We start from the raw sequence: 20,402 nt of genomic DNA, 5'->3' as shown, positions 1-20,402 counted from the left end.
AAGTTACTCAGGACTTCGAAAATATTCTCAATCAAGAGAATGTTTTCGAAAATTCCTAGGAGACTTATTTGGAAGAAAAAGTTATTGAAAAAAAATCAAAAATATGAAATCCACTGGCGAAGCTGGAATTTTTTACATTCTCATCAAGAAATTTCCAGAAAGTAGCTTATCATTCTTAGTTGATATAGGGTTTCAATGCTAGTAATGGAACCATTAGTAGCTGAAATTCATTCTCGACGCTTTTCCGCAATGATATCTCAGACGCATATACGTTTTGTGGATTCCAACAACAAGTTCAATGTTTTTACTTCATAGTGCGCCTATGAAACATACAAAATCATTCGATTTTTCCAGCGAAATATGCATTTGGAAAACTGTTGTCCAAATGCCTATTATGGACCCACCTGGAAATGCGTATTGTGGACCCTCTTGTGTGGTTTCATTTACAAAACCGTTCAAATATCTGTATTTATGCGTCTCAAACCAAATATTTTGCCTGAAACTGCTGACTAACAATGCAACCGAAGTTCCCCCAGTGGATTTTCATATGAAAATGGTTGCTTTGAGTGTTAATTTTATGTTTTTCTGTAGGGGGTTCATAAAAGGCAAAGGGTCCAACAAATGTTTTCTGTTGGCATATTTTCCTGACAAATGGAAAAATGCTAAGGTTGTTCCAATTTTAAAACCAGACAAAAATCCTGCAGAAACTCTGAAAGGTCTGAAAGGCTTCCTGTAAGAGCTGGTGTTCCTCAAGGCAGCATTTTGGGACCAATATTATACAATATCTTCACATCTGACTTACCTGAGTTACCTCAGAGATGTCAAAAATCCTTGTTTGCGGATGACACAGGCCTCTCCGCCAAAGGACGAAATCTGCGTGTCATCTGTAGTAGATTGCAAAAAAGTTTGGATATATTTTCTTCATACTTGCAAAAATGGAAGATTTCTCCTCATGCTTCCGAAACTCAACTAATAATATTCCCACATAAACCAAAAGCTCTTTATTCAAAATCTTCAAGTAGACATGTTGTCACGATGAGAGGAGTTCCAATAAATTGGTCAGATGAAGTTAAGTATCTAGGGCTCATGCTAGATAAGAATTGAACTTTCAAAAATCACATTGAGGGCATTCATGCTAAACGTAACAAATATGTAAAATGTCTCGATCCCCTTATTAATAGAAAATCAATACTTTGTCTTAAGAATAAGTTTTAGATATTCAAACAAATTTTCAGGTCAGCCATGTTGTATGCTGTACCAATATGGACTAGCTGTTGTAATACCAGGAAGAAAGCTCTGCAGAGAATCCAAAAAAATAATACTAATGAGTTTCATAGAATATCTAATGTTGAAACATTGGAACAAATGTTAAATAAAATAATTATTAATTTCAGGCAAAAATCGTTACAATCTTCTATTGCCACGATTAATGCGTTATATATTTAGGTTCAGATAGGTTAAGTACACTCAGGCAAATGGACTATCGATAAACATAGGAACCCCTTATGAAAATTCGCCACAAGGAATCGGGTTGAAATTCATAAATTTTGCCTTATGAAACCACAATTTGAAAACAAAAAAAGTTTGCGCGGCAACCTGGAATCGAACCAAGAACCTTGCGATCGATAGGCCCGAGCGTTCTCCACGCGCCTATCGACGCCTTGATGTGGAGTGATGCTAAAACGATACATAAAGCGTTCGTATTGCAATAATCGTTCCTCCTTTCATAAGGCAAAATTTATGAAATTCGATAGTGTATATTGAAAGCGTTTTTTTTTTTCTCTTATAAGCAGGTAAAATTACCTGTAAAAAATCTGAACTGCTACGGCAAATGCAATGTAATATGTTGTTAACAAAATGTTAATAAAATCTTAAATTTGTTTTACCGAATTAGGATGACACAGTTGTCTAACATAGAACACCTTGATATAAGAAATGAATGTAATGTTTGAAATGATACATAAAAGAAATTAAAAAAAAAATAAACGATACTGTTAGACTTATTATTGTATTTTATAGCAAAAAAATTGAAAAAGTTGCGTTTTTCATGATTTTCTCAAGTCTGCTTATAAATTGTTCATCTGAAAAGCGTAATGCAAAACCTGAGCAATTATTTAGAATATTAAAACTTAGTTTTAAATGTTGTATGTTTGTTTTGTACGGAAATAGAGTCAATTTTAGATACAAATCCACACTTTTCTATTATTCCAGAGATGAAGTTAAATCAAAAAAGTTAATAATTGACACCTATGATCTGCATTATTGATAAAGTATTTCGAAGTCGGTGTATCATTTGATAGTTTTATGAAACATGAAATTGAGTCACTATAAAAAAAAATAAATTCGAATATTTACTTTCCAGCTCGTATCTGATGGCGGAGATGACGGCATGTTATGGGGCTCATACCGGCCCGGTGTATATTTCGGCATGAAATCTAGAGAAGAACATCCACTCTTAACTGGCTTAATGTGGTATCTCCCGAGCCAACTCAGGTCCCTGTCGGATATAAGGTTAGTATACTGTCGTACCGTGTCCTCATGGCGCCCTTGGCGAACTGTCTTTTGAGAGCTCCTTAGTCAAAGCTAAAATTTTGATTACATTGGGCTATTGTTTTAAATACTCAGGGTGACCAGCGCACCGGGAAATCGGGAAAACCGGGAAAAAGCCGGGAATTTCAAATCACCGGGAGAAAACCGGGAAATATACGGGAATTTCAATTACCACCGGGAAAATGGTGCATACCAGATAATATCCAACACAATCCCTATAAAATTGATTAGTGGGTTTTTAATACAGCTTCAACATTCGAATCTCAACCTTGTCAATAAAGTCAGGGTATAGTATGTAGAAACAGAATCTTTATACAAATGTTGCCAATTGGGTTGTTAGTGATGAAAAATTCACAGTTTTTTGTTAGTCTTCTTCTTCTGCTTCAGTGGAACTTTGGATTCTGGCTCCGGCTAACATACAATCAGAATATGTAAAAAGCAGGATACCCCTAAACAAGCCAATTAGATAAATATTTTATAAAACGATGACTTTCTTTAATCCAGTAATTAACTACATAAAATGTTAAAACTTTTCAATGTTGAAGAATCTTGTGAATAATGATTTTTTCATAACATTCCTTGAAGAATTTCATGTTATAAAATACAATATTTGGATGCCATCAATTATATTTATCTAAGCAAGCTTGATATTCGCAAAGCTCTCGACAATTGCATTTTTGATTTTCTATTAATTTAAGCTAAAAATTCCTCCACATAATACTTCTATATTTATTGCTTAAGGTATATTTTTTAAGACATATAAGGATGCCTATGATAATATTACTTCAATCATTTTTCGAAATCAACTTATGGGAAAGTTTATCTAACTTTTCAAAAAACATTTTTGGTGCAAGCTTGCTATTTTCTTCTGATGTTAAAGGCTTGCTATTGTCTTCTGTTCGAGAAATGTATGACAATTGATAAACTTGTTTTACAATTCAAACTATGATGCATTCTTGGGATTCGTGGCTGTGCGGTTAGTGTTACCAAGCATTTAGGCGCATCGAGTCAAGGAGTGTGGGTTCAATTCCCGCTTCAGGTCGTAAAACTTTTCGTGAGGAATGTTTTCCGACTGTGCCACTGGGCGTTGCATGCTAGTCCGTTGTCTAGTGTGGTGCTTCCTTCGTCCTTCGTGTGGGAAAATCGTCCCCTAGAAGCACTAACGTGTGGGTCTTCGAAAAAAAAATACAAACTTCGTTTTTACAATAAAAAGTTTCAAAACAAATTTCACGATAACTTGAAACATTAAAATATCGTTGCATTGATCAGACTCGTATTTGAAGTCGTTTGAAATGTATTTGAAAAATCGTATTTGAAGTCGTTTGAAATTGTAAAAAATAGATTGTAATTGAACCGGGAATATTTTTGAAATATCGGGAAAAAACCGGGAGAAAACCGGGAATTTGATATTGACTTTTCACTGGCCACCCTGAATACTACAAGAAGGGTCTCCCTTAGCCGAGTGGTTAGAGTCCGCGGCTACAAAGCACAGCCATGCTGAAGGTGTCTGGGTTCGATTCCCGATCGGTCCAGAATCTTTTTGTAATGGAAACTTCATTGACTTCCCTGGGCATAGAGTATCATCGTACCTGCCAAAATGGCAACTTTGATTAAGGTGATTATAGAACGAAGCCACATCTCAAATTTTCAAGAGCACAAGACTTGAGAACTAAACAGCGCTCCGCGTTAAAAATCTATCCCATTGGTCACCACCAGCAAGCAAGCAAGTTGATTGGTTTTCTACGCGATCTGTTGTCACATACTCTCGTCTTGTGCACTTGAAAATTCAAAGTTTGGCTTCGTTTTATAATCACCTTAAAATACTAGGGTCGGTAAATTTTTACTGGCTTTTCGGACTACCGGAAAAATCAGTAAAATGAAAATTCTCGCTACGCATAATTGAATAGCAAATATTATAATGTTTTATTATTATTGATAAATTATATTGAAAGATAGCCTTCTATCAAATTACAAAGAAAAATCTCAGATTTTCGACAATTTTAGTTTTTAACTTTTTTGGTAGTTCAGTATTTTTTATCTAGCGCTTCGGGGAAGTCCAAGCAATCGTGTCGGTTTTTTTTTTCATTTCATCGGTGCGGTTCCCTGCTTTCCGTTTGCGCGCGATTTACTGGGCGGTGGGGTGGTGTATGGTCCTTTTATTTGGAATCAATGTTAATCGTGATCGGTTCACGTTGTGCGAGTGCGAAGGGATGTTCGTGTTCAGTCGAGAATGAATTACCAACTGGTGAGCTCGTTTTATGCTTATAATTACATATTTATATTGAGGCAATGTTCCCTGGCCACGATCACAGGGTTTGACGGTGCCAAAGTAAAAGGTGCACCATAATAATACCCGTCTGTGAAACATATCACCTTCCTAATACTTTGGCACACCTCCAACGGTTCATGATTTGTCATGAAACGGCTGCTTTCAGGCGGAGGATCTGTTAATATGTTTCGGCGTATTTTCAGGTTCTCTTCAAACGGAGGGACCGCCAGTGCTCAGTAGTTGCTTATAAACCAGTGCTGGTTGTTGATGTTTCAGTTTGTTTACACGAGCTGTAGCATTAGGGTGGGGTTTATTTCCAAAAATCTTCCGTAGTCAGGATTTACAAATTGGAAAATGATCATCGGTCCCAAAATAACATCCTTTGAAAAAATGAGAATTTTTGGTGAAGGTTTAGAGGTGGCGCAAAGGGCGTAAGTGCAGTTTTCCCATTTTAGTGAACTCTGAAAAATTTTGGTATGCTTTTCAGCTTTTTTTTTGGTGATTTTAAGACCCTTAAGGGCAAAAAATCACCTCAAAATTGCGATATCTCCACTCCTTTAGATGATATTTGACGAAATATATATTATGCATGCGATTTTTGGCCCTTGAATAGGTTACGCTGACTGATTACTATGAACCCGAATAAGCATATCAATAGCTGGGGAAAATTCCTATGCTAGTAGAATGGAACAAAGAGCAAAGAAGAATGATAGAAAGAACAAAGAACACAGAAGAATGTAAGGTGGGGTGGGTTAAAAAGGTAGGAATCTAGAAAACGATGATTATATTTATTGACTTCATTTGTTTTTTTCAATCTTTATTAACGAGATTTTTAGCTCTTTAGCTGTGGGCTAGTTCATCTCGGGACCAACGGGTTCACTTCCCTTCTAAAGGAGTGGAGATATCGCAATTTTGAGGTGATTTTTTGCCCTTAAGGGTCTTAAAATCACCAAAACAAGCTGAAAAGCATACCAAAATTTTTCAGAGTTCACTAAAATGGGAAAACTGCACTTACGCCCTTTGCGCCACCTCTAAACCTTCACCTAAAATTCTCATTTTTTCACAGGATGTTATTTTGGGACCGATGATCATTTTCCAATTTGTAAATCCTGACTACGGAAGATTTTTGGAAATAAGCCCAACCCTACTGTAGCATCCTTTGTACTAATCAGTAATGGTGGTTAAGTTTCAAAGCCAACGTTTTATAATGCAGCATAAGAAAGGGTGTTTGGTGGAACTGTGCGTTACACTCGTCGTTATTAAATTTAGTGATTGTGAGGGGCTAATAGTGATTCTATAATAAAATCTATGATAATAAAAATTTATCTTCTATCTTAAAATATCTTTTCACCGCGAGACAAAATGCAAAAACAGTTTTAAATAAAAGTCGTATTTTCTTCCTTATCCATGGATCGCATCACCGACCCGTGGTGATTGAGGAGATGCAGAGGTATTCTCGGTCTCTGGAAGCCGGCGCCGTTATTGATCAATAATATGAGATCTGCTAAAATTGCACTTCGAGAGTATGGGGAAGCTCCCATCCAATATTCATTTGGATCGTAGTGCAATCCTTACCAGTTCCGATCAATAACGGAGTAGCAATCATTGGTATTTTTTATCGAGCAGATTGTATATCAGGAATTATTGCAAAGAATATACTTTGAAAATTTCATGGACAAACCCTTGCAGGAGTTTCTGGAAGAATTTCCTGAAATAGTTCAAGAAAAATTCCCGAAAAATATCTGGATGTTGAGAAATCTTTGAATGCATTTCATCAAGCATATATGAAACTATTTATTGTAGAATCTTTGAAAGGTTACCACTACTAATATCCAAGATACGCCGTAAGGGTATTCCAAGAAAATAATTGGATAAATATTGCGCAGTTCCCACCTTATTGGACCACGCACTTCAGAAGTGCGGGTGGGTGCATAAGTGCGGAAACGTCAAACCCTTTGTTTTCGCCGTGGCGGGCAAGAAAAGGCAATGAATCGGTATTGTACGGTATCGTACGTTTTAGCAAAAGCACACTGAACCAAGTAATCATGTCCGATTTATCTGAAAACACATATAGTTTTCTCCATATAGCTTTTCACATAACGCTCATCAATTTATCACATAAACTTGTGCGATTTCGTTTTAATTAGATTCATCTGATAAAACACATACATGTCATGCATATTGAAGATAAGAACCTGGGAGGGAGAAACCAATATAAAATTTCTCTACGTCACAGTGAGCCGAGATTTTGCTGTCACGAACTGTCACTGTGAGCCCGAATCTCAAATAATGGACAAACATAACAAAAGCGCGTAATTAGCCAAAGCATAATTTTGCATTTCATCAAAAGTAGCAAAATTTGAATTAAAATCAATTCATGCACACTAAAAAGTAACGTCACGAGAGCACCGTTTATTCTAATTGAATATAACGTATTGGAATAAGGCTCTTATCCGCATATAAAACTGTGGCCCTTTTTCAATGTTTGTCCAGAAAGATCGAAGTTACACAACAAATGAAAACTAGTGATTTTCACCAAGCCTGCCGACAATCAGTTGGCAAACTGGAGTTATCTTGCAGTTTAGAAAAAAATTGTATCAAATTTCGTGTGTAGTATCTGTGTCTCCCTCCCAGATAAGAACCATTGGATGTTGCCAATGAGTGTTATGTTAAATTCAGATGACAAATATTAGTAATGTCAGAGATTTCTATATGATAGTATAATAAATTTTGGATGCTTTCATTTCAGATTTCAGTAGAATTTACAATATAATGATAATTGAAACATCGTTTATTCAATTAACTATTAATTACAATGGATAGCCGATCACATTAACCCTTTCCCGCCCATGGTGTCTGCAGAGCACCAAAACTTTCAACCTTTGTATCTTTAAAAATAACGAACAAAATTAAATTGTTTTCACGCTACTTCATAATTACACATATCCTCATAATTACAGCGCACACAAAAAAAAAGCTTAATATCGATATTTCATCATTGTTTACATTTAACAAGAAATTGTTGTTGACAGCTCATTTTGCAAATTTTACTGAAAATTCATCAAGAAATACGACAAATCTTTACAAAAGTTGTGCAGAAAGTAATTTTATCGGATTTTCCTAAGATGATTCGCTGATGCTTTGAGTGGATTTGACGCAGTTACTGATAAAGTGGAAAATCGTTAAGCATACTCCGAAATCGATTAGATCCAGAAGAAAATACAAAACTAGAATCATATCGGAAGCAGAATATATATAGAGCTATATTACAGATTCCGATAGCGTGCACTTTATCATTGTCCGAAGGAGATGAAACGGAAGAGTAGAATTTGGATATGAGCGATTATGAAGATGAAGTAATCCAGTTGACGGTTGACATCGAAGTATTGGATTATACTTATGTAACGAATTAGGTAAAGGGAAAGATAAGAAACGACAATTACAAAAGCGTTTGAAGAAAGCTCATCTGAAAAAATACGATGAAGCATCAGAGCACCAACTCATATATGATTTTAAATTATCTTGAACACTAATTCATAGTTCAAAAACAAGGTTTTGTTTTACGATTTCGCGCAAAAATGTACAGTTCTATTTTTATTCATGAAAAAAAGTCATGGGCGGGATAGGGTTAATTGGTATAATTTTAACTTGAAACAACACATCCCGTACGATTCTGTGGGTGTTCTGAGCATTGTTTTTTTCCTTTCGTCCTTGTTCCGCCATCTCCAGCTTACAATCAAAGTGATGTTTTCTGTAAATTAAATTCCAAAATTCATTTACATCCAATTTGTGTTATGAATATTTTATTTACCCTTCTTTCACCTTGACGTTATGATTCCAATTCATGTTGCTTATAATTTGAAGCGACTTAAATGCATCAAACTGAAATTATGAAACTCGCCATCACGAAAATACGAATAAAATAAGGAAATAATAAGAACGAATTTTCACATCGGCAAATCACATAACATTCATCGGATTGCACACATGACTTTTGTTCATATACAATTCACAGTATTGGTAAATGTACCCGTAACGCGGGTAGATCACCTTTTCGTGGTGCGTTATGGGGTAAGATCTACCAATTTGAACCCTAGTCTCATCTTGTTTGTCGGGCTAGGGTAATATGTTCTGGTAATTCCAAGGATTCACGGTACAAAGTCCTTGTTACTGGCAACAGTTTCTGAAAATTTATCTATTTTACCTAGCAGATGGTTAAAGACTCGGAGTTGATCAGTCCCGAGACTACACTTGAAGCCAGGATAACAATCATGAGTATTAACTCAACAAGAACTGTTATGCTTTGCTAATTCAAGGACTTACGTGAATTCTGATTATTAAACAAATTTTCTAGCTTGATTCGGTTTTGCTGCTAACATAAAGCCCCTTTTTTTCTAGTATTTTTCTGGGACTAAACTAAAAGCGAAACTAGGATGTGACTAGAGTTCCGTTGCATGGTCAAATATCAGTAGTACCGATTTGGTTCCTCAGAAATTGAATCGATTATGTTTGCTAAGGGGCGCGCCTTCGCTGAGATGTAAATTTCTATGAAGGGTGTAAATAGCGAGACCATTCCATTATAGTCGATTTTTATCAATATCTGAGGAATCAAAACAAGAACTGTACAGAAATCGATGCTTCATTACCTATCAATGGAAATGGAGTAATGCGACATGCACTATACACTAAGGATACGGGTAATGCCACAATAGATCTAAATACTGGTCGCAGTGGCGCATCCGAACAGAGAAAAAAAAATTGGTAAATGAATGATATTAAACATCATAATGAGTTTTATGTGTTCTTGAAATGAATATCATTGGATGCACATAAATGAATCGGATTTCATTTATCGCAAGGGTGTGTGAGGTTTTTAATATTTTCTATGATATTTATTGGTTCAGTGCATGTGCTCTCAGCAGGGTTGCTAGTTTTTTTTTTTGTTTTATTTGTTTCTCGAGAAATTTGCTTGTAAAACATTTGTAAAAGCATGTCAGCCACTTAAAATAGGCTTGGTCGATTATAATTAATTGTGGCAATGATGCAGTCATGTGAAAATCTGCATTTGGATAGAAAAACCAGTGTAATTTGTCGCGTAAATGTACATTTGAAGAACTTTGGGTATTGATCAATTTGCATGGAAACATATTTGGAACCTCTGCTTGGTGACCTTCGAAGTGCGATACACAACTTTCCCAATAACCCATCTATCAAAGCAAAGCACAATAACAACAGAGAGCATATGCAAAACACTTGAAAAAAAAACTTCATTTCATTCCTGAAAGAACTTCAGTAGCTACAATATGAATTATTTTGAGGTTTGTTATGAAAGAATCTTTGTGAAAAATCTTAGTAATTTATGTACCGTAATCCGGGGGCCTTCCTTAGCCGAGTGGTTAGAGTCCGCGGCTACAAAGCAAAGCCATGCTGAAGGTGTCTGGGTTCGATTTCCGGTCGGTCCAGGATCTTTTTGTAAAGGAAATTTCTTTGACTTCCCTGGGCATAGAGAGTATCATCGTATCTGCCACACGATATACGAATGCGAAAATGGCAACTTTGGCAAAGGAAGCTCTCAGTTAATAACTGTGGAAGTGCTCATAAGAACACTACGCTGAGAAGCAGGCTCTGTCCCAGTGAGGACGTAAATGCCAAGAAGAAGAAGAATCCGGGGTAACATTGATCGCAATGACCCTCCTCGTAAAAAGTTCGCATTATCATTTATTGATGGAACATTTCCAAACCATGAATGGTGCTTCCCTTTCTTATATTCATGAGCTAATAAAAGTGAAGATTTTTGCGAAAATTGCGTTTAACTTATACGTATATTTGGAAACTTTTCGAAACAATGATTTTAATGGTTAAGGATGACACTATCAAACATTCATTTTTTTTATTCTCCATTTTACTTAATCTATTGAGCTCTTATTCGCCAGCTTGGGCATCACCAGAGCGAATTCAAATTTGACAGTTGTTCTGCTTTATCGATTAAATCTATTTGTGGATCTGATCCGACGTTACCTGGATGTTGCCTTTTTCCAGAGAGAGTCCAGAGAGAAGTCCATTATTCCTTGCCGTTGGTCGATCATCATGTTATACATTAGAGCATATTTGCTCAGAAGAGGGTCAGTTGTCAGTCCGCTTTCAGACGGCCATGGTGTTGGACGGGTGAAGCTCGTGTAGTTTTCAAGCGGACTGACGATGAGTTTTTTGTTGGGGGGGCTGGGAATTAAATCCATGACGATCCGCTTATGAAGCGAACGTGTAGCCAACTACTCCACGTTACCCCCCCAATCAAACATTCATGTCTCACATAAATTCTGTAAACGATATGAGCAAGGAAAATGCGATTCCTAATTAAAACGGCATCGCCGAAAACGATTCCGTTGTCAAAACTTTCATAATTGTTCAATTAGGCAACATTACCGAATTACTGTTAAGAATGTAAATTTCCCTTAGGAATTTGCCTACCTTGAAGCGTATTCGTGTTTTTAATTTTAAAATAACTCAAAAAGTAAATGACTTGTAAGCGTTTGGCGTTCATATTCGGCTTCAGGGGCCATGATTTGAGTAAGTTACGACATATTCAATAATACCGTTGATTACCTAAGTGATCAATGTTACCCCATACCAGCTAAATAGAAAAATCGCCTGAAACATTTTTTTAAACATTCTTAAATCGTTCGAAAAAACAAAATAAAGTATATAGTTACAAGCTATTGGTGGCAGTACTTGTTTTAAAAAATATAAAATTTGCAACATTTGCATTTTCAAACGAAATATTTAAGAAATATTCAAAAAAAATGATCAATGTTACCCCGGATTACGGTATTAGCTTTAAAAGCTCATGAGGAATTCTAAACCTAAATACAACCTCTACACAGATTCTAAGATAAATTCCTAGGAGAATTCTATCAGAATTCTTGCAGAATTACATTGAAAAACTCTTTAAGGTGAAAATGAAGCGAAGCCACACTTCAAATTTTCAAGAGCACAAAGCTGGAGAACTGAACAACCGTTTAGGCTGAAAATTTAATCGATTGGTCACCACCGATTAAATCATCGATTGGTAAGTTTTCAGCTTAAACGGAAGTTTGGTTCTCCAGATTTGTGTTCTTAAAAATTTGAGGTTTGGCTTCACCTTAGGGGTGCGTGAAGAAATTTTGGATTCATCCGATACATTTTTTAGTTATTATACTTTTTGTGTTTGAACCATTTGGAAATGTAGGACATTAAGTTTTTATGAAAATGAGTCTCCCTTTAGATACCATTTACTATAATCATATGAATGCCCAAGTAGAACTACGAACTATCAATAATTAAAATTAGTCAATATTTGCGTTTCTTCTATTTAAATGAGATAACTTTTTTTTATTCCAGACATTTTTGTGAAATTGGTGATAATTTGAGAAAATATGGCTGGACGCACCACGATGGGCGGAACTTTGGCGTTCAAGAAATTATAGACGGTTCTATTTCACTTCAAACTTCTTTCGTGAAATCGACCCAAGAAAACCCATTCAGTTGGACAGCCAAAATAGACGTAAAGCAGAGAAAACCTGCGCAAACCAAAACCAGCGTATCGCTGATATGGTACGTGGCCTTTGAATCTATCGATGATGGATTCTTAAATGTTTCCACGGCTGGACACCACCCGCAAATAGATGCAATGTCGTTCTCATTGGGCGGAATGGAGATCAAATTTCTGAATAACAGTAAGTTGTTGACTTAGTTGTGGAATCTATACGTTTTTGCTGTACTGATCATTACATTTTACAGATGCAAGTGTATCTACCGATGTATCTTCAACATGCACATCTACCAACAGTGTCGATAAAGTTAAAGAAGCAATTGTGGAAACGTTTGCATATAAGAAGGATGGCGAAAGTGTCAAGTACTTTCTAAATGACAAGGCCGAACAGGTAATCAAATTAAACTGAACAAATTTCTATCACAGAAGATCTTTGATTCAATAGGAGTAGATGGGCAAGATGTGTACCCCAAGAATGAACTCGGTTTAGGCTTAAGGTGAAACAGTTTGGAATCAACTCCTAAGATTGCACTGAAACTTCAAAAGCACAAATCTCGCAAAGAAAGCATCCAACAACAGTAAACTTTTTATTTTGGCTTTGTGCACTAACAGAATGCTTAAAATAAGAAGATCAGGAACGATTGCCAACTATTTCGCCAGTTTAGTGCCTTTGAAAACGTGAGTAGGGGAACAAGTCGGCCATTGTGACGGCCATCTTTGGATTCCGAGATGTTTCATCTTAAGTACTAAACGTTTTTATTTTGGTAAAATTAGTTACTATACTTATATTTGTTATGATCGTCAAAAGTTGTGGAAAACGAAACAAAAGTTTTACACATAACATTCATGTGCAAATCTAAAGATTAGAAGAATCCGAAGCTAAACTGTTCAAAAATTTAGACGAAATTATCCTTCGGAAATGCAGGAGAATCACTGATGTTGATAAGCTTTTCATGCGTATCTCGAACGCGAGCACGACAGCTGTTCAAGCCCCGGCGTCAAACTCATCATGGGATATCCTAACCAACACTCACCGGCTGACGAACGAGAACGACCTCCGATATTTTGCCTCTTTTCAGAATATGACCATTCATAACACTTGCTTCCAGCACAGCCTTTCGTTCCGGTACACCTGAATGTTAAGGACCACAAATTAAGTCTATTTTATACCTGCAGGTACGCGAAGTACCAATGGTACGCATTGTCCAGTCATTTACCGCCCACGCCAGCACTGTACGTGATGGAAAATACTACCTACTTAATTTACCTTGCGCATGTTCTTAGGTTGATACGTGCTACGCAGGATGGTTTGAAATCAAGAGTAAGGATTTCAGACGAAGTGTCAATCTCGTTTGTGTCGTTAGATGGATGTTGCATGTGAGTGTGTGGGGGTGTAAGGAAACCCGACACAGCTCCGACTGAACAAGTACCAATGAAGTTGTGTTATCTGATCATATTTTCTTATATTTGCTTACAGGGAGCGGCCGTAATATCTATGGCACATCTGGTGCTCGCTAACTCCTACCATTCTTTCCCTATCTATTTCTATGCTTAGTGTCTACTCACATATATGCACATCTCTTCTTCGCGGTGCGGGCCCCGGCTTACTCGCAGCCTACGTCTTTGCGCTGTCCTGCTGTACTGCTCTTCATGCTGTCCCAAAGCTTCGAACCGCCGGTCGGCTTTTGTGGCTCGCACTCGAACAAGAACTGTCCGCCTTCACAAACCCGGGGTACGGCCGATGCCGCCGTTGTTCCGCTTGCCGCACTCGATCGCTTGGAAGTGTGTCCGTACACTGAGCCAGTCACGCACCGGCTTGGACGACCCTTGTTCGCAATCCTGCCGAACACGATCTCCCGGATGAGGTGAATCCCGGTAATGGGGCTCTTTTCGTACGTGTGATACGGAATCCTGTGGGATTTTGGTTCCGAAATGTACCGTACCTCCAATCGTGAAATCCGTAGGGGCTTTCTTCTAGCGGTCGTACGTGGTTGTAAACCTTCGGTGTTGATTTCCCAATCCGGTTTCCAAACGGAATCGTTCATCCACACGTAGAATCGTGTTTATCCTTTCTCAAACGTGCACGTGCGTGGACCTTCTCAGACCTGCCGCAACTATCCTGTCTAAGAAAGAGCGCTCCTTCCGGACCTGTCCTTGTCCGCCAGGTGGAATCGTATCGGGTTGCGTATCGGAGTTGCTTCTGCGGCCAGTGAACTTTTCCCGCAATCTTGAAGAATGCCTATCTATCCGCCGGGCAGTTGGAAATTGCACGAAGGCCGTTTTTTTCCTGAACCGATCGGACTAATTCCCGTGGGAATTTTCGCTCTCACCAGCTACCGCAATGTTGCATTCCGGTGGGACTCAGGCCAAATTCGGCATCCACGCAGTGTCACTTCTGTTCAGTTTATGCGCAATCCTGTGGCTGATGTGCCGTTTCTCTTTTCTTCCGTTCGTTTGCCAGTGACAACAGTTGACAGTATGACGTTTTGACGTCAGTGCGGTGTAGCTGTTGCTTAACGCCTTTTCGTTTCGTCGCAGTTGATAGGGATGTGCATATTGTATCTTCATTCGATATTATTTTTATTCTTTCACTTACATCTAATTGAGCTATGTGCATGAGCAGAACTTTATCATTATGGTCAAACAAATCTAAACGTAACATGGATTGAAGCAAGGAAACGCACTTTCGAATTTATTATTTAACATTGCACTAGAGGGTGCTATTAGGAGCAGTGCTGGGAATGGTAATAGTAGTAGGCTTGAATTTTCGCGAAAATCACGTGGCTCTCCCAGTACAGTAGTTCAAAAACGTGAATCTCATCAAGTAGCCTTTGTTGGGTGCACGAATTTTCTCAATCATGAGTGTCATTGAAGGCTCTAACTGCGGGAAATGCAGCCGGAAATAGAACATTTTTCTACAGTAATTTTGGGTTGCCCTTAGCAACGGGTGTTTTGCAATTTTCAAGGCATTTGCCTACATCAGCGATGGGCGTGAGTTTCACTGGCTTCGCTGACTGTGATTGGCTTTGTTTGGCTACTGTAGAGTGAGTTTCAGATTTTTTCCCAACCCTGATTAGGAGATCTAGCGTGCAGAGAAACAGTACTATCATTATACGATCGCATATGCTCCTTGGCTTTGCGGACGATATGGACTTATTGGAATCGATCGCAGGTCAGTGGAGGAAGCCTTCGTGCCTCTAAAGAGGGAAACATCGAGGACAGGCCCGACCATTAATTGTAGATAGAGATAGAGGTAGGCCTAGTGTTGTTGGTGCTGAGGTAGTGCTTGATGGAGATGTGCTTGAAGTTGTTGAAGAGTTTGTTCATCTCGGAACACTTGTGGTAGAGGTATCAGCGAGTCAGCAGCAAGTTATCCTTAAGGATGGTATCGGAGCTAAAGATAAGGTGACCATATTGTCGTAATGTTTTTCCATTTTCGTCGCGAACAACTCCAAAATCGCCGGTTAAACGGGAATACAACGTGGCACTCCGAAGCCAATTCTTTCTAACAAAATAACGCGTCCAACTGTTATAACGTTCGTCAACAGAATGGAGAACCCTTATCGTCACCGCGACGCCAAACCATCCTAAGATCAGTCAGAAGCCGCTTCGGGTCGGTTCGCTTCGTTGCTTCTCCCGAGAGACCGCTCATCGCACGACTTTTTACGGGTTATTTTTCTCGAAGCCAAACGTCCCGAAATATCCTCCCCATCTCTTTCGCCTTCAACCTTTTCATTTGTCGAACCGAACCCTTAGTCCGGCCTCGACCCATCGTTCGTTTTCCCTTCCGAAGCTTTCATCCAGCGCAGCCTAGTCGTCCGTTCTCGGCTCGAGTAAAACCCTCTCTCACTCGGCCAAACACGCTCTCTGCAAATTCGAGAAGGACGCTTAATTTTGCACAACCAGACTTCTCCCGTTTGTAATTTCCCCATTCCTAAAGCCTTTTTCTTTCTTCCGGGCAAATTATGATGATTTGGATTTCAAACACGCTACGAACTGCTTATTTAAGTTTGCATTATTTTTTATTTTATATTATATATTCTATGGTCATTTTATCTACTACACATATCAGTATCAGCTCGTCTGCTTAAACAACTAGATAACTCGAATTTTCAATTTTTAGAGTTCAATTTGTCGAAAGAATTAGATCTCCCAGATATTCACAGATCATATGCGTGTGATTCAAAGTAAACAAGTCAAATATTACGTTTGAATCATTTTATCTGTGATTATCCATCACCTTGTGAAACGGTCAAACTTTCAATGTTGACTAGTTCGAAGTTTGGATTTCCGAGTTATCTAGTTGTAGCATCAAGGGGGTGAGCTGATAGGCACAGTCTAGCAAATGAAACAACAACAGAACTGGAATAAAGGAGTAACGTGCCCCATCTATAAAATGACGGCAAATTGAATCGTGAGAACTTTCAGGCAATCGCCATTTCAAACGCAACCTACAAAGTGTTATTCTAGATCATTTCCCGTCGTCTCGTTTAAATCTTGCCGGGGACTTCTACAAGGTGATAATCTTTCGTGCCTATTGTTCATTATGCATTGGAAGGCGCTATGTAAAGCTATCTTCAACAGCAAAGGAACGATTTTCAACAGATCCAGTCAATTTGTTTGCTTCACGGATGATGAATGTCCATTGTCGGATGAATATTTGAAAGGGGCATAGCTTGAAACGCGAGGAAGCAAAAGTCGGACTAGAGTTGAATGCCTCCAAAACAAGGTACATGCTAATAAGTGGAGCCGAGCGCGACAGGCTTCGCCTAGGCAGTAGTGTGACGATAGACAGGCAGCGTCCAAAACACTTTGCATCTCCATCAGTAAGTGCCGTGGATATGAGCGAACAGTATCGACACTAAACATATTGCGAATCTTTACTTAAATCCGCAAACTGTCGAACAAGTTGTGCGCCGGTGGCCCATGCGCCGAGTTGTGCGCCAGCCAAAAAGTAAATAAAGAATTGTCAAAATATCTCGCCGATGAAGTGAATCACTTTTAGGGTTCGAGTCCTAAATTGGAGAGCGATCATAATTGTTTTATCGATACAAAACATACGGAATAAAATTGCTCGTACCTTCTTGAGTTCAAGTTGCAAGCGATTCAAATCGTTTTGACCGACCCACAACTCGGCGCATAATTGATCGGCGGGCAACTTATTTGCTGGTCTGCGGTTTTGCGAAAAGATTCGCAAAGTGCCCAACTAGTACCAGACCATGGCGCGTAACACTCGAAATAAAGAGGAAGTGATCGAAATGCTAAAAATTCTCGAGAAGCTCAATAAGAATCTCTCTCCGTTGTTCGTAGGCACGCCGAGAAGTGTTGAATTACACATCTAAGATAACTGAAGTTATGAAAGAGAATGCGGGGTCGATTTCAGGTTGACCGGCGGCGCTGCCGTTCTGTGGCGTTGTTGGTTAACGTGCACTGTCTAGCATACTGGGGAGTCGTGAGATAGAAGCTCACCAGAATGATTACATTATTTTTCATAATGTTGCCTCTCAATTTGTCAAAATTGACATTTGTGTTTATGAATAACAAGATTTTCTTACGAATCAATGTTATTTTGTTATACTGAACAACACACAACAAGAAAGAAATCTGGATCCTGAAAAGAAACAAAAATCAATAAGTTAAGCACAATTGAGCTACTTTGTAGCCAACTCACCCAGGCTGTCAGTCGATCTCCCCTCCGTCACGATACGATACGATTTTTTGGAGGAGAGAAACAGCCTCCTACATAAGGCATATCGTCTTGAATCAGGGATGCTGCCAGGATCAACCTTTTTCTGAATCCTCACCGCTGCTACCGGTCGCTCATCGGTCCAATAACTGGTGGGTGGTCTTTTCCCGCACCCGTCATAGCCTCTTTCGCTGGGCACATCTTCATAGGAGGAACGGAATCCTAGCGACCAACGCCCACGAGTCCATCACTGGTACTGACCAGTCCTCGGCGGTTTTGGACAGACCCAGAGTTTGCCCGAAATTGGTGGAAACAAGAGAGAAAGAAGAAGCGTGCAAACGTTAAACGTTAAAAAATACGTTGTAGTGGTTTCTTTTTTTATTCAATTCCAATTTTAGCTTGTAGTATTGTTCCTTTCGTTTTACCTGTTTGTTTGAATGGGTTAACTGTAAAGTAATTAGTATCGTGAAATCTGTGAAAATCTTCAATGTAATCTGCCTAGGCTAGCCCATCTGGCCAGTTTTTTTGCCTTTTTAAAGTGGCGAACTCGCCAAGGGCGAAAAGTCACTCAAATAAAGATAAATAAATAATAATAATGTTATTTTGTTCTGTTCAAATGCTACTAAATCAATTGAAAAAAAAAAACTAAATTGCTACTAAATTCTAATTGAAATTGAAAATATTTTTTATAATAATTTAATAAGAACCCAACAATGTTTACTCATCTTGTCCCGCTAACCCCTACAAATTGCCATAAAGCAACGTTATATTTAATTTTGCAAACATTCTGCATTACAGGCCCCTTGTAACTTGGCCGCCATCATGGTAACGTTCGAAGCCCCTGGTTCGTTCCTCATTACCATGGATAATGCGAGCAAGTCATCCGTTACCATTGGATCATCTCCGCAACAGCACTTCCAGAGAAATCTAAACTATCACAAAGAAAAATTTACCGAAAAGTTCGATTCCATCTTTAATCTTGAAGCCAAGGGTTTCACGGCCGGTGAAGTGACCTTTGCCAAATCGATTTTGAGCAACTTGGTTGGAGGTATAGGTTATTTCTACGGTTCTTCCAAGGTACAAAGCGAGTACAACGAAAACCCTATAAACTATTGGAAGGCTCCACTATACACGGCAGTCCCTTCAAGATCCTTCTTTCCCAGAGGTTTCTTGTGGGACGAAGGATTTCACTCTCTATTGGTGTCAACTTGGGACGTTGATATAGCTTTAGACATAATGATGCACTGGTTTGATCTTATAAACATTGACGGATGGATTCCGCGGGAACAAATTTTGGGTAGCGAAGCATTAGCAAAGGTGCCAGCAGAATTCGTTGTTCAGCGTAGCTCGAATGCAAACCCTCCCACGTTTTTCCTCACGCTTAGATATTTACTGAACAACTATGAAGAACAGCTAAGAGCCCCGAAGCGCCAAGAAAACCTCAAGAAGATGTTTCCCCGACTGCAGGCATGGTTTTCTTGGTTCAATAAAACGCAAAAGGGCGAAGTGGCTGGAAGCTATCGCTGGAGGGGAAGATCGATCACCCCAGAAGAGATCAATCCCAAGACATTAACCTCAGGTTTAGACGATTATCCCAGAGCGTCACATCCAGACAATCTAGAGAGACACGTAGATTTGTTGTGCTGGATGCAGTTAGCATCGCATGTAATGAGTGATTTAGCCAAATTCTTAGGTAGGGATGATACAAAATATTTTGAAACTTACAAATACTTGTCTAATGTCGAGCGTTTGAACGCGCTTCACTTATCGCCAAGAACGAACACGTATGCTGACTACGGTCTGCACACCGACAAAGTAAGGCTAACACTAATAGAACGCGAAACTGGAAGCAAGTGGTTGCGTGACGTTATACAGAATCCCAAGTACCAGTTAGTAGACAACGTTTTTGGATATATCAGTCTATTCCCGTTTTTACTGAAATTGCTGCCAACTGATTCCATGCCCCTCAAAACAACTTTAGATAATCTGAGAGATCCGGAGGTTTTGTGGACTGATTTTGGGGTGAGGTCTTTGTCAAAGAAATCAACTCTTTACATGGAACGCAATACTGAACATGATCCACCGTATTGGAGAGGCCAGATCTGGATAAATATTAACTACCTGGTATTAAGTGCGCTCAATCATTATAGGAATAAGACTGGGCCTCACAAGGCATTAGCGCAGGAAATATATAGTGAGTTGAGGAAAAATATTATCACTAATATGTATAGGCAGTACCAAAGAACTGGATATGTCTGGGAAAACTATAGAGACGATACGGGAGAGGGTAAGGGTTGTTATCCCTTTACGGGGTGGAGTGCACTCGTTGTGATGATTATGGCTGAAATATATTAGCAATGCTGTTGAAA

At 38.7% G+C, this 20,402-nt stretch overlaps 1 protein-coding gene across 1 annotated transcript in view; it reads left to right on the top strand.

The window, feature by feature from the left end:
- Positions 1-20,402, top strand: part of LOC5576381 (mannosyl-oligosaccharide glucosidase GCS1) — a 31,945-nt gene extending 11,543 nt beyond the window's left edge. The window contains exons 2-5 of the mRNA XM_021844033.1: positions 2,363-2,511; positions 12,197-12,531; positions 12,596-12,738; positions 18,832-20,402. Of these exons, the coding sequence (XP_021699725.1) occupies positions 2,390-2,511; positions 12,197-12,531; positions 12,596-12,738; positions 18,832-20,388 (2,157 nt within the window). The 5' untranslated portion in view covers positions 2,363-2,389 and the 3' untranslated portion in view covers positions 20,389-20,402. The remainder of the gene's footprint in view (positions 1-2,362; positions 2,512-12,196; positions 12,532-12,595; positions 12,739-18,831) is intronic.

This window comes from Aedes aegypti, chromosome 2 (assembly GCF_002204515.2).
Source record: "Aedes aegypti strain LVP_AGWG chromosome 2, AaegL5.0 Primary Assembly, whole genome shotgun sequence".
Taxonomy (NCBI): Eukaryota; Metazoa; Arthropoda; class Insecta; order Diptera; family Culicidae; genus Aedes; species Aedes aegypti.
The sequence above is the reverse complement of the archived record's forward strand: the minus strand, read 5'-3'. Positions and strand labels throughout refer to the sequence as shown.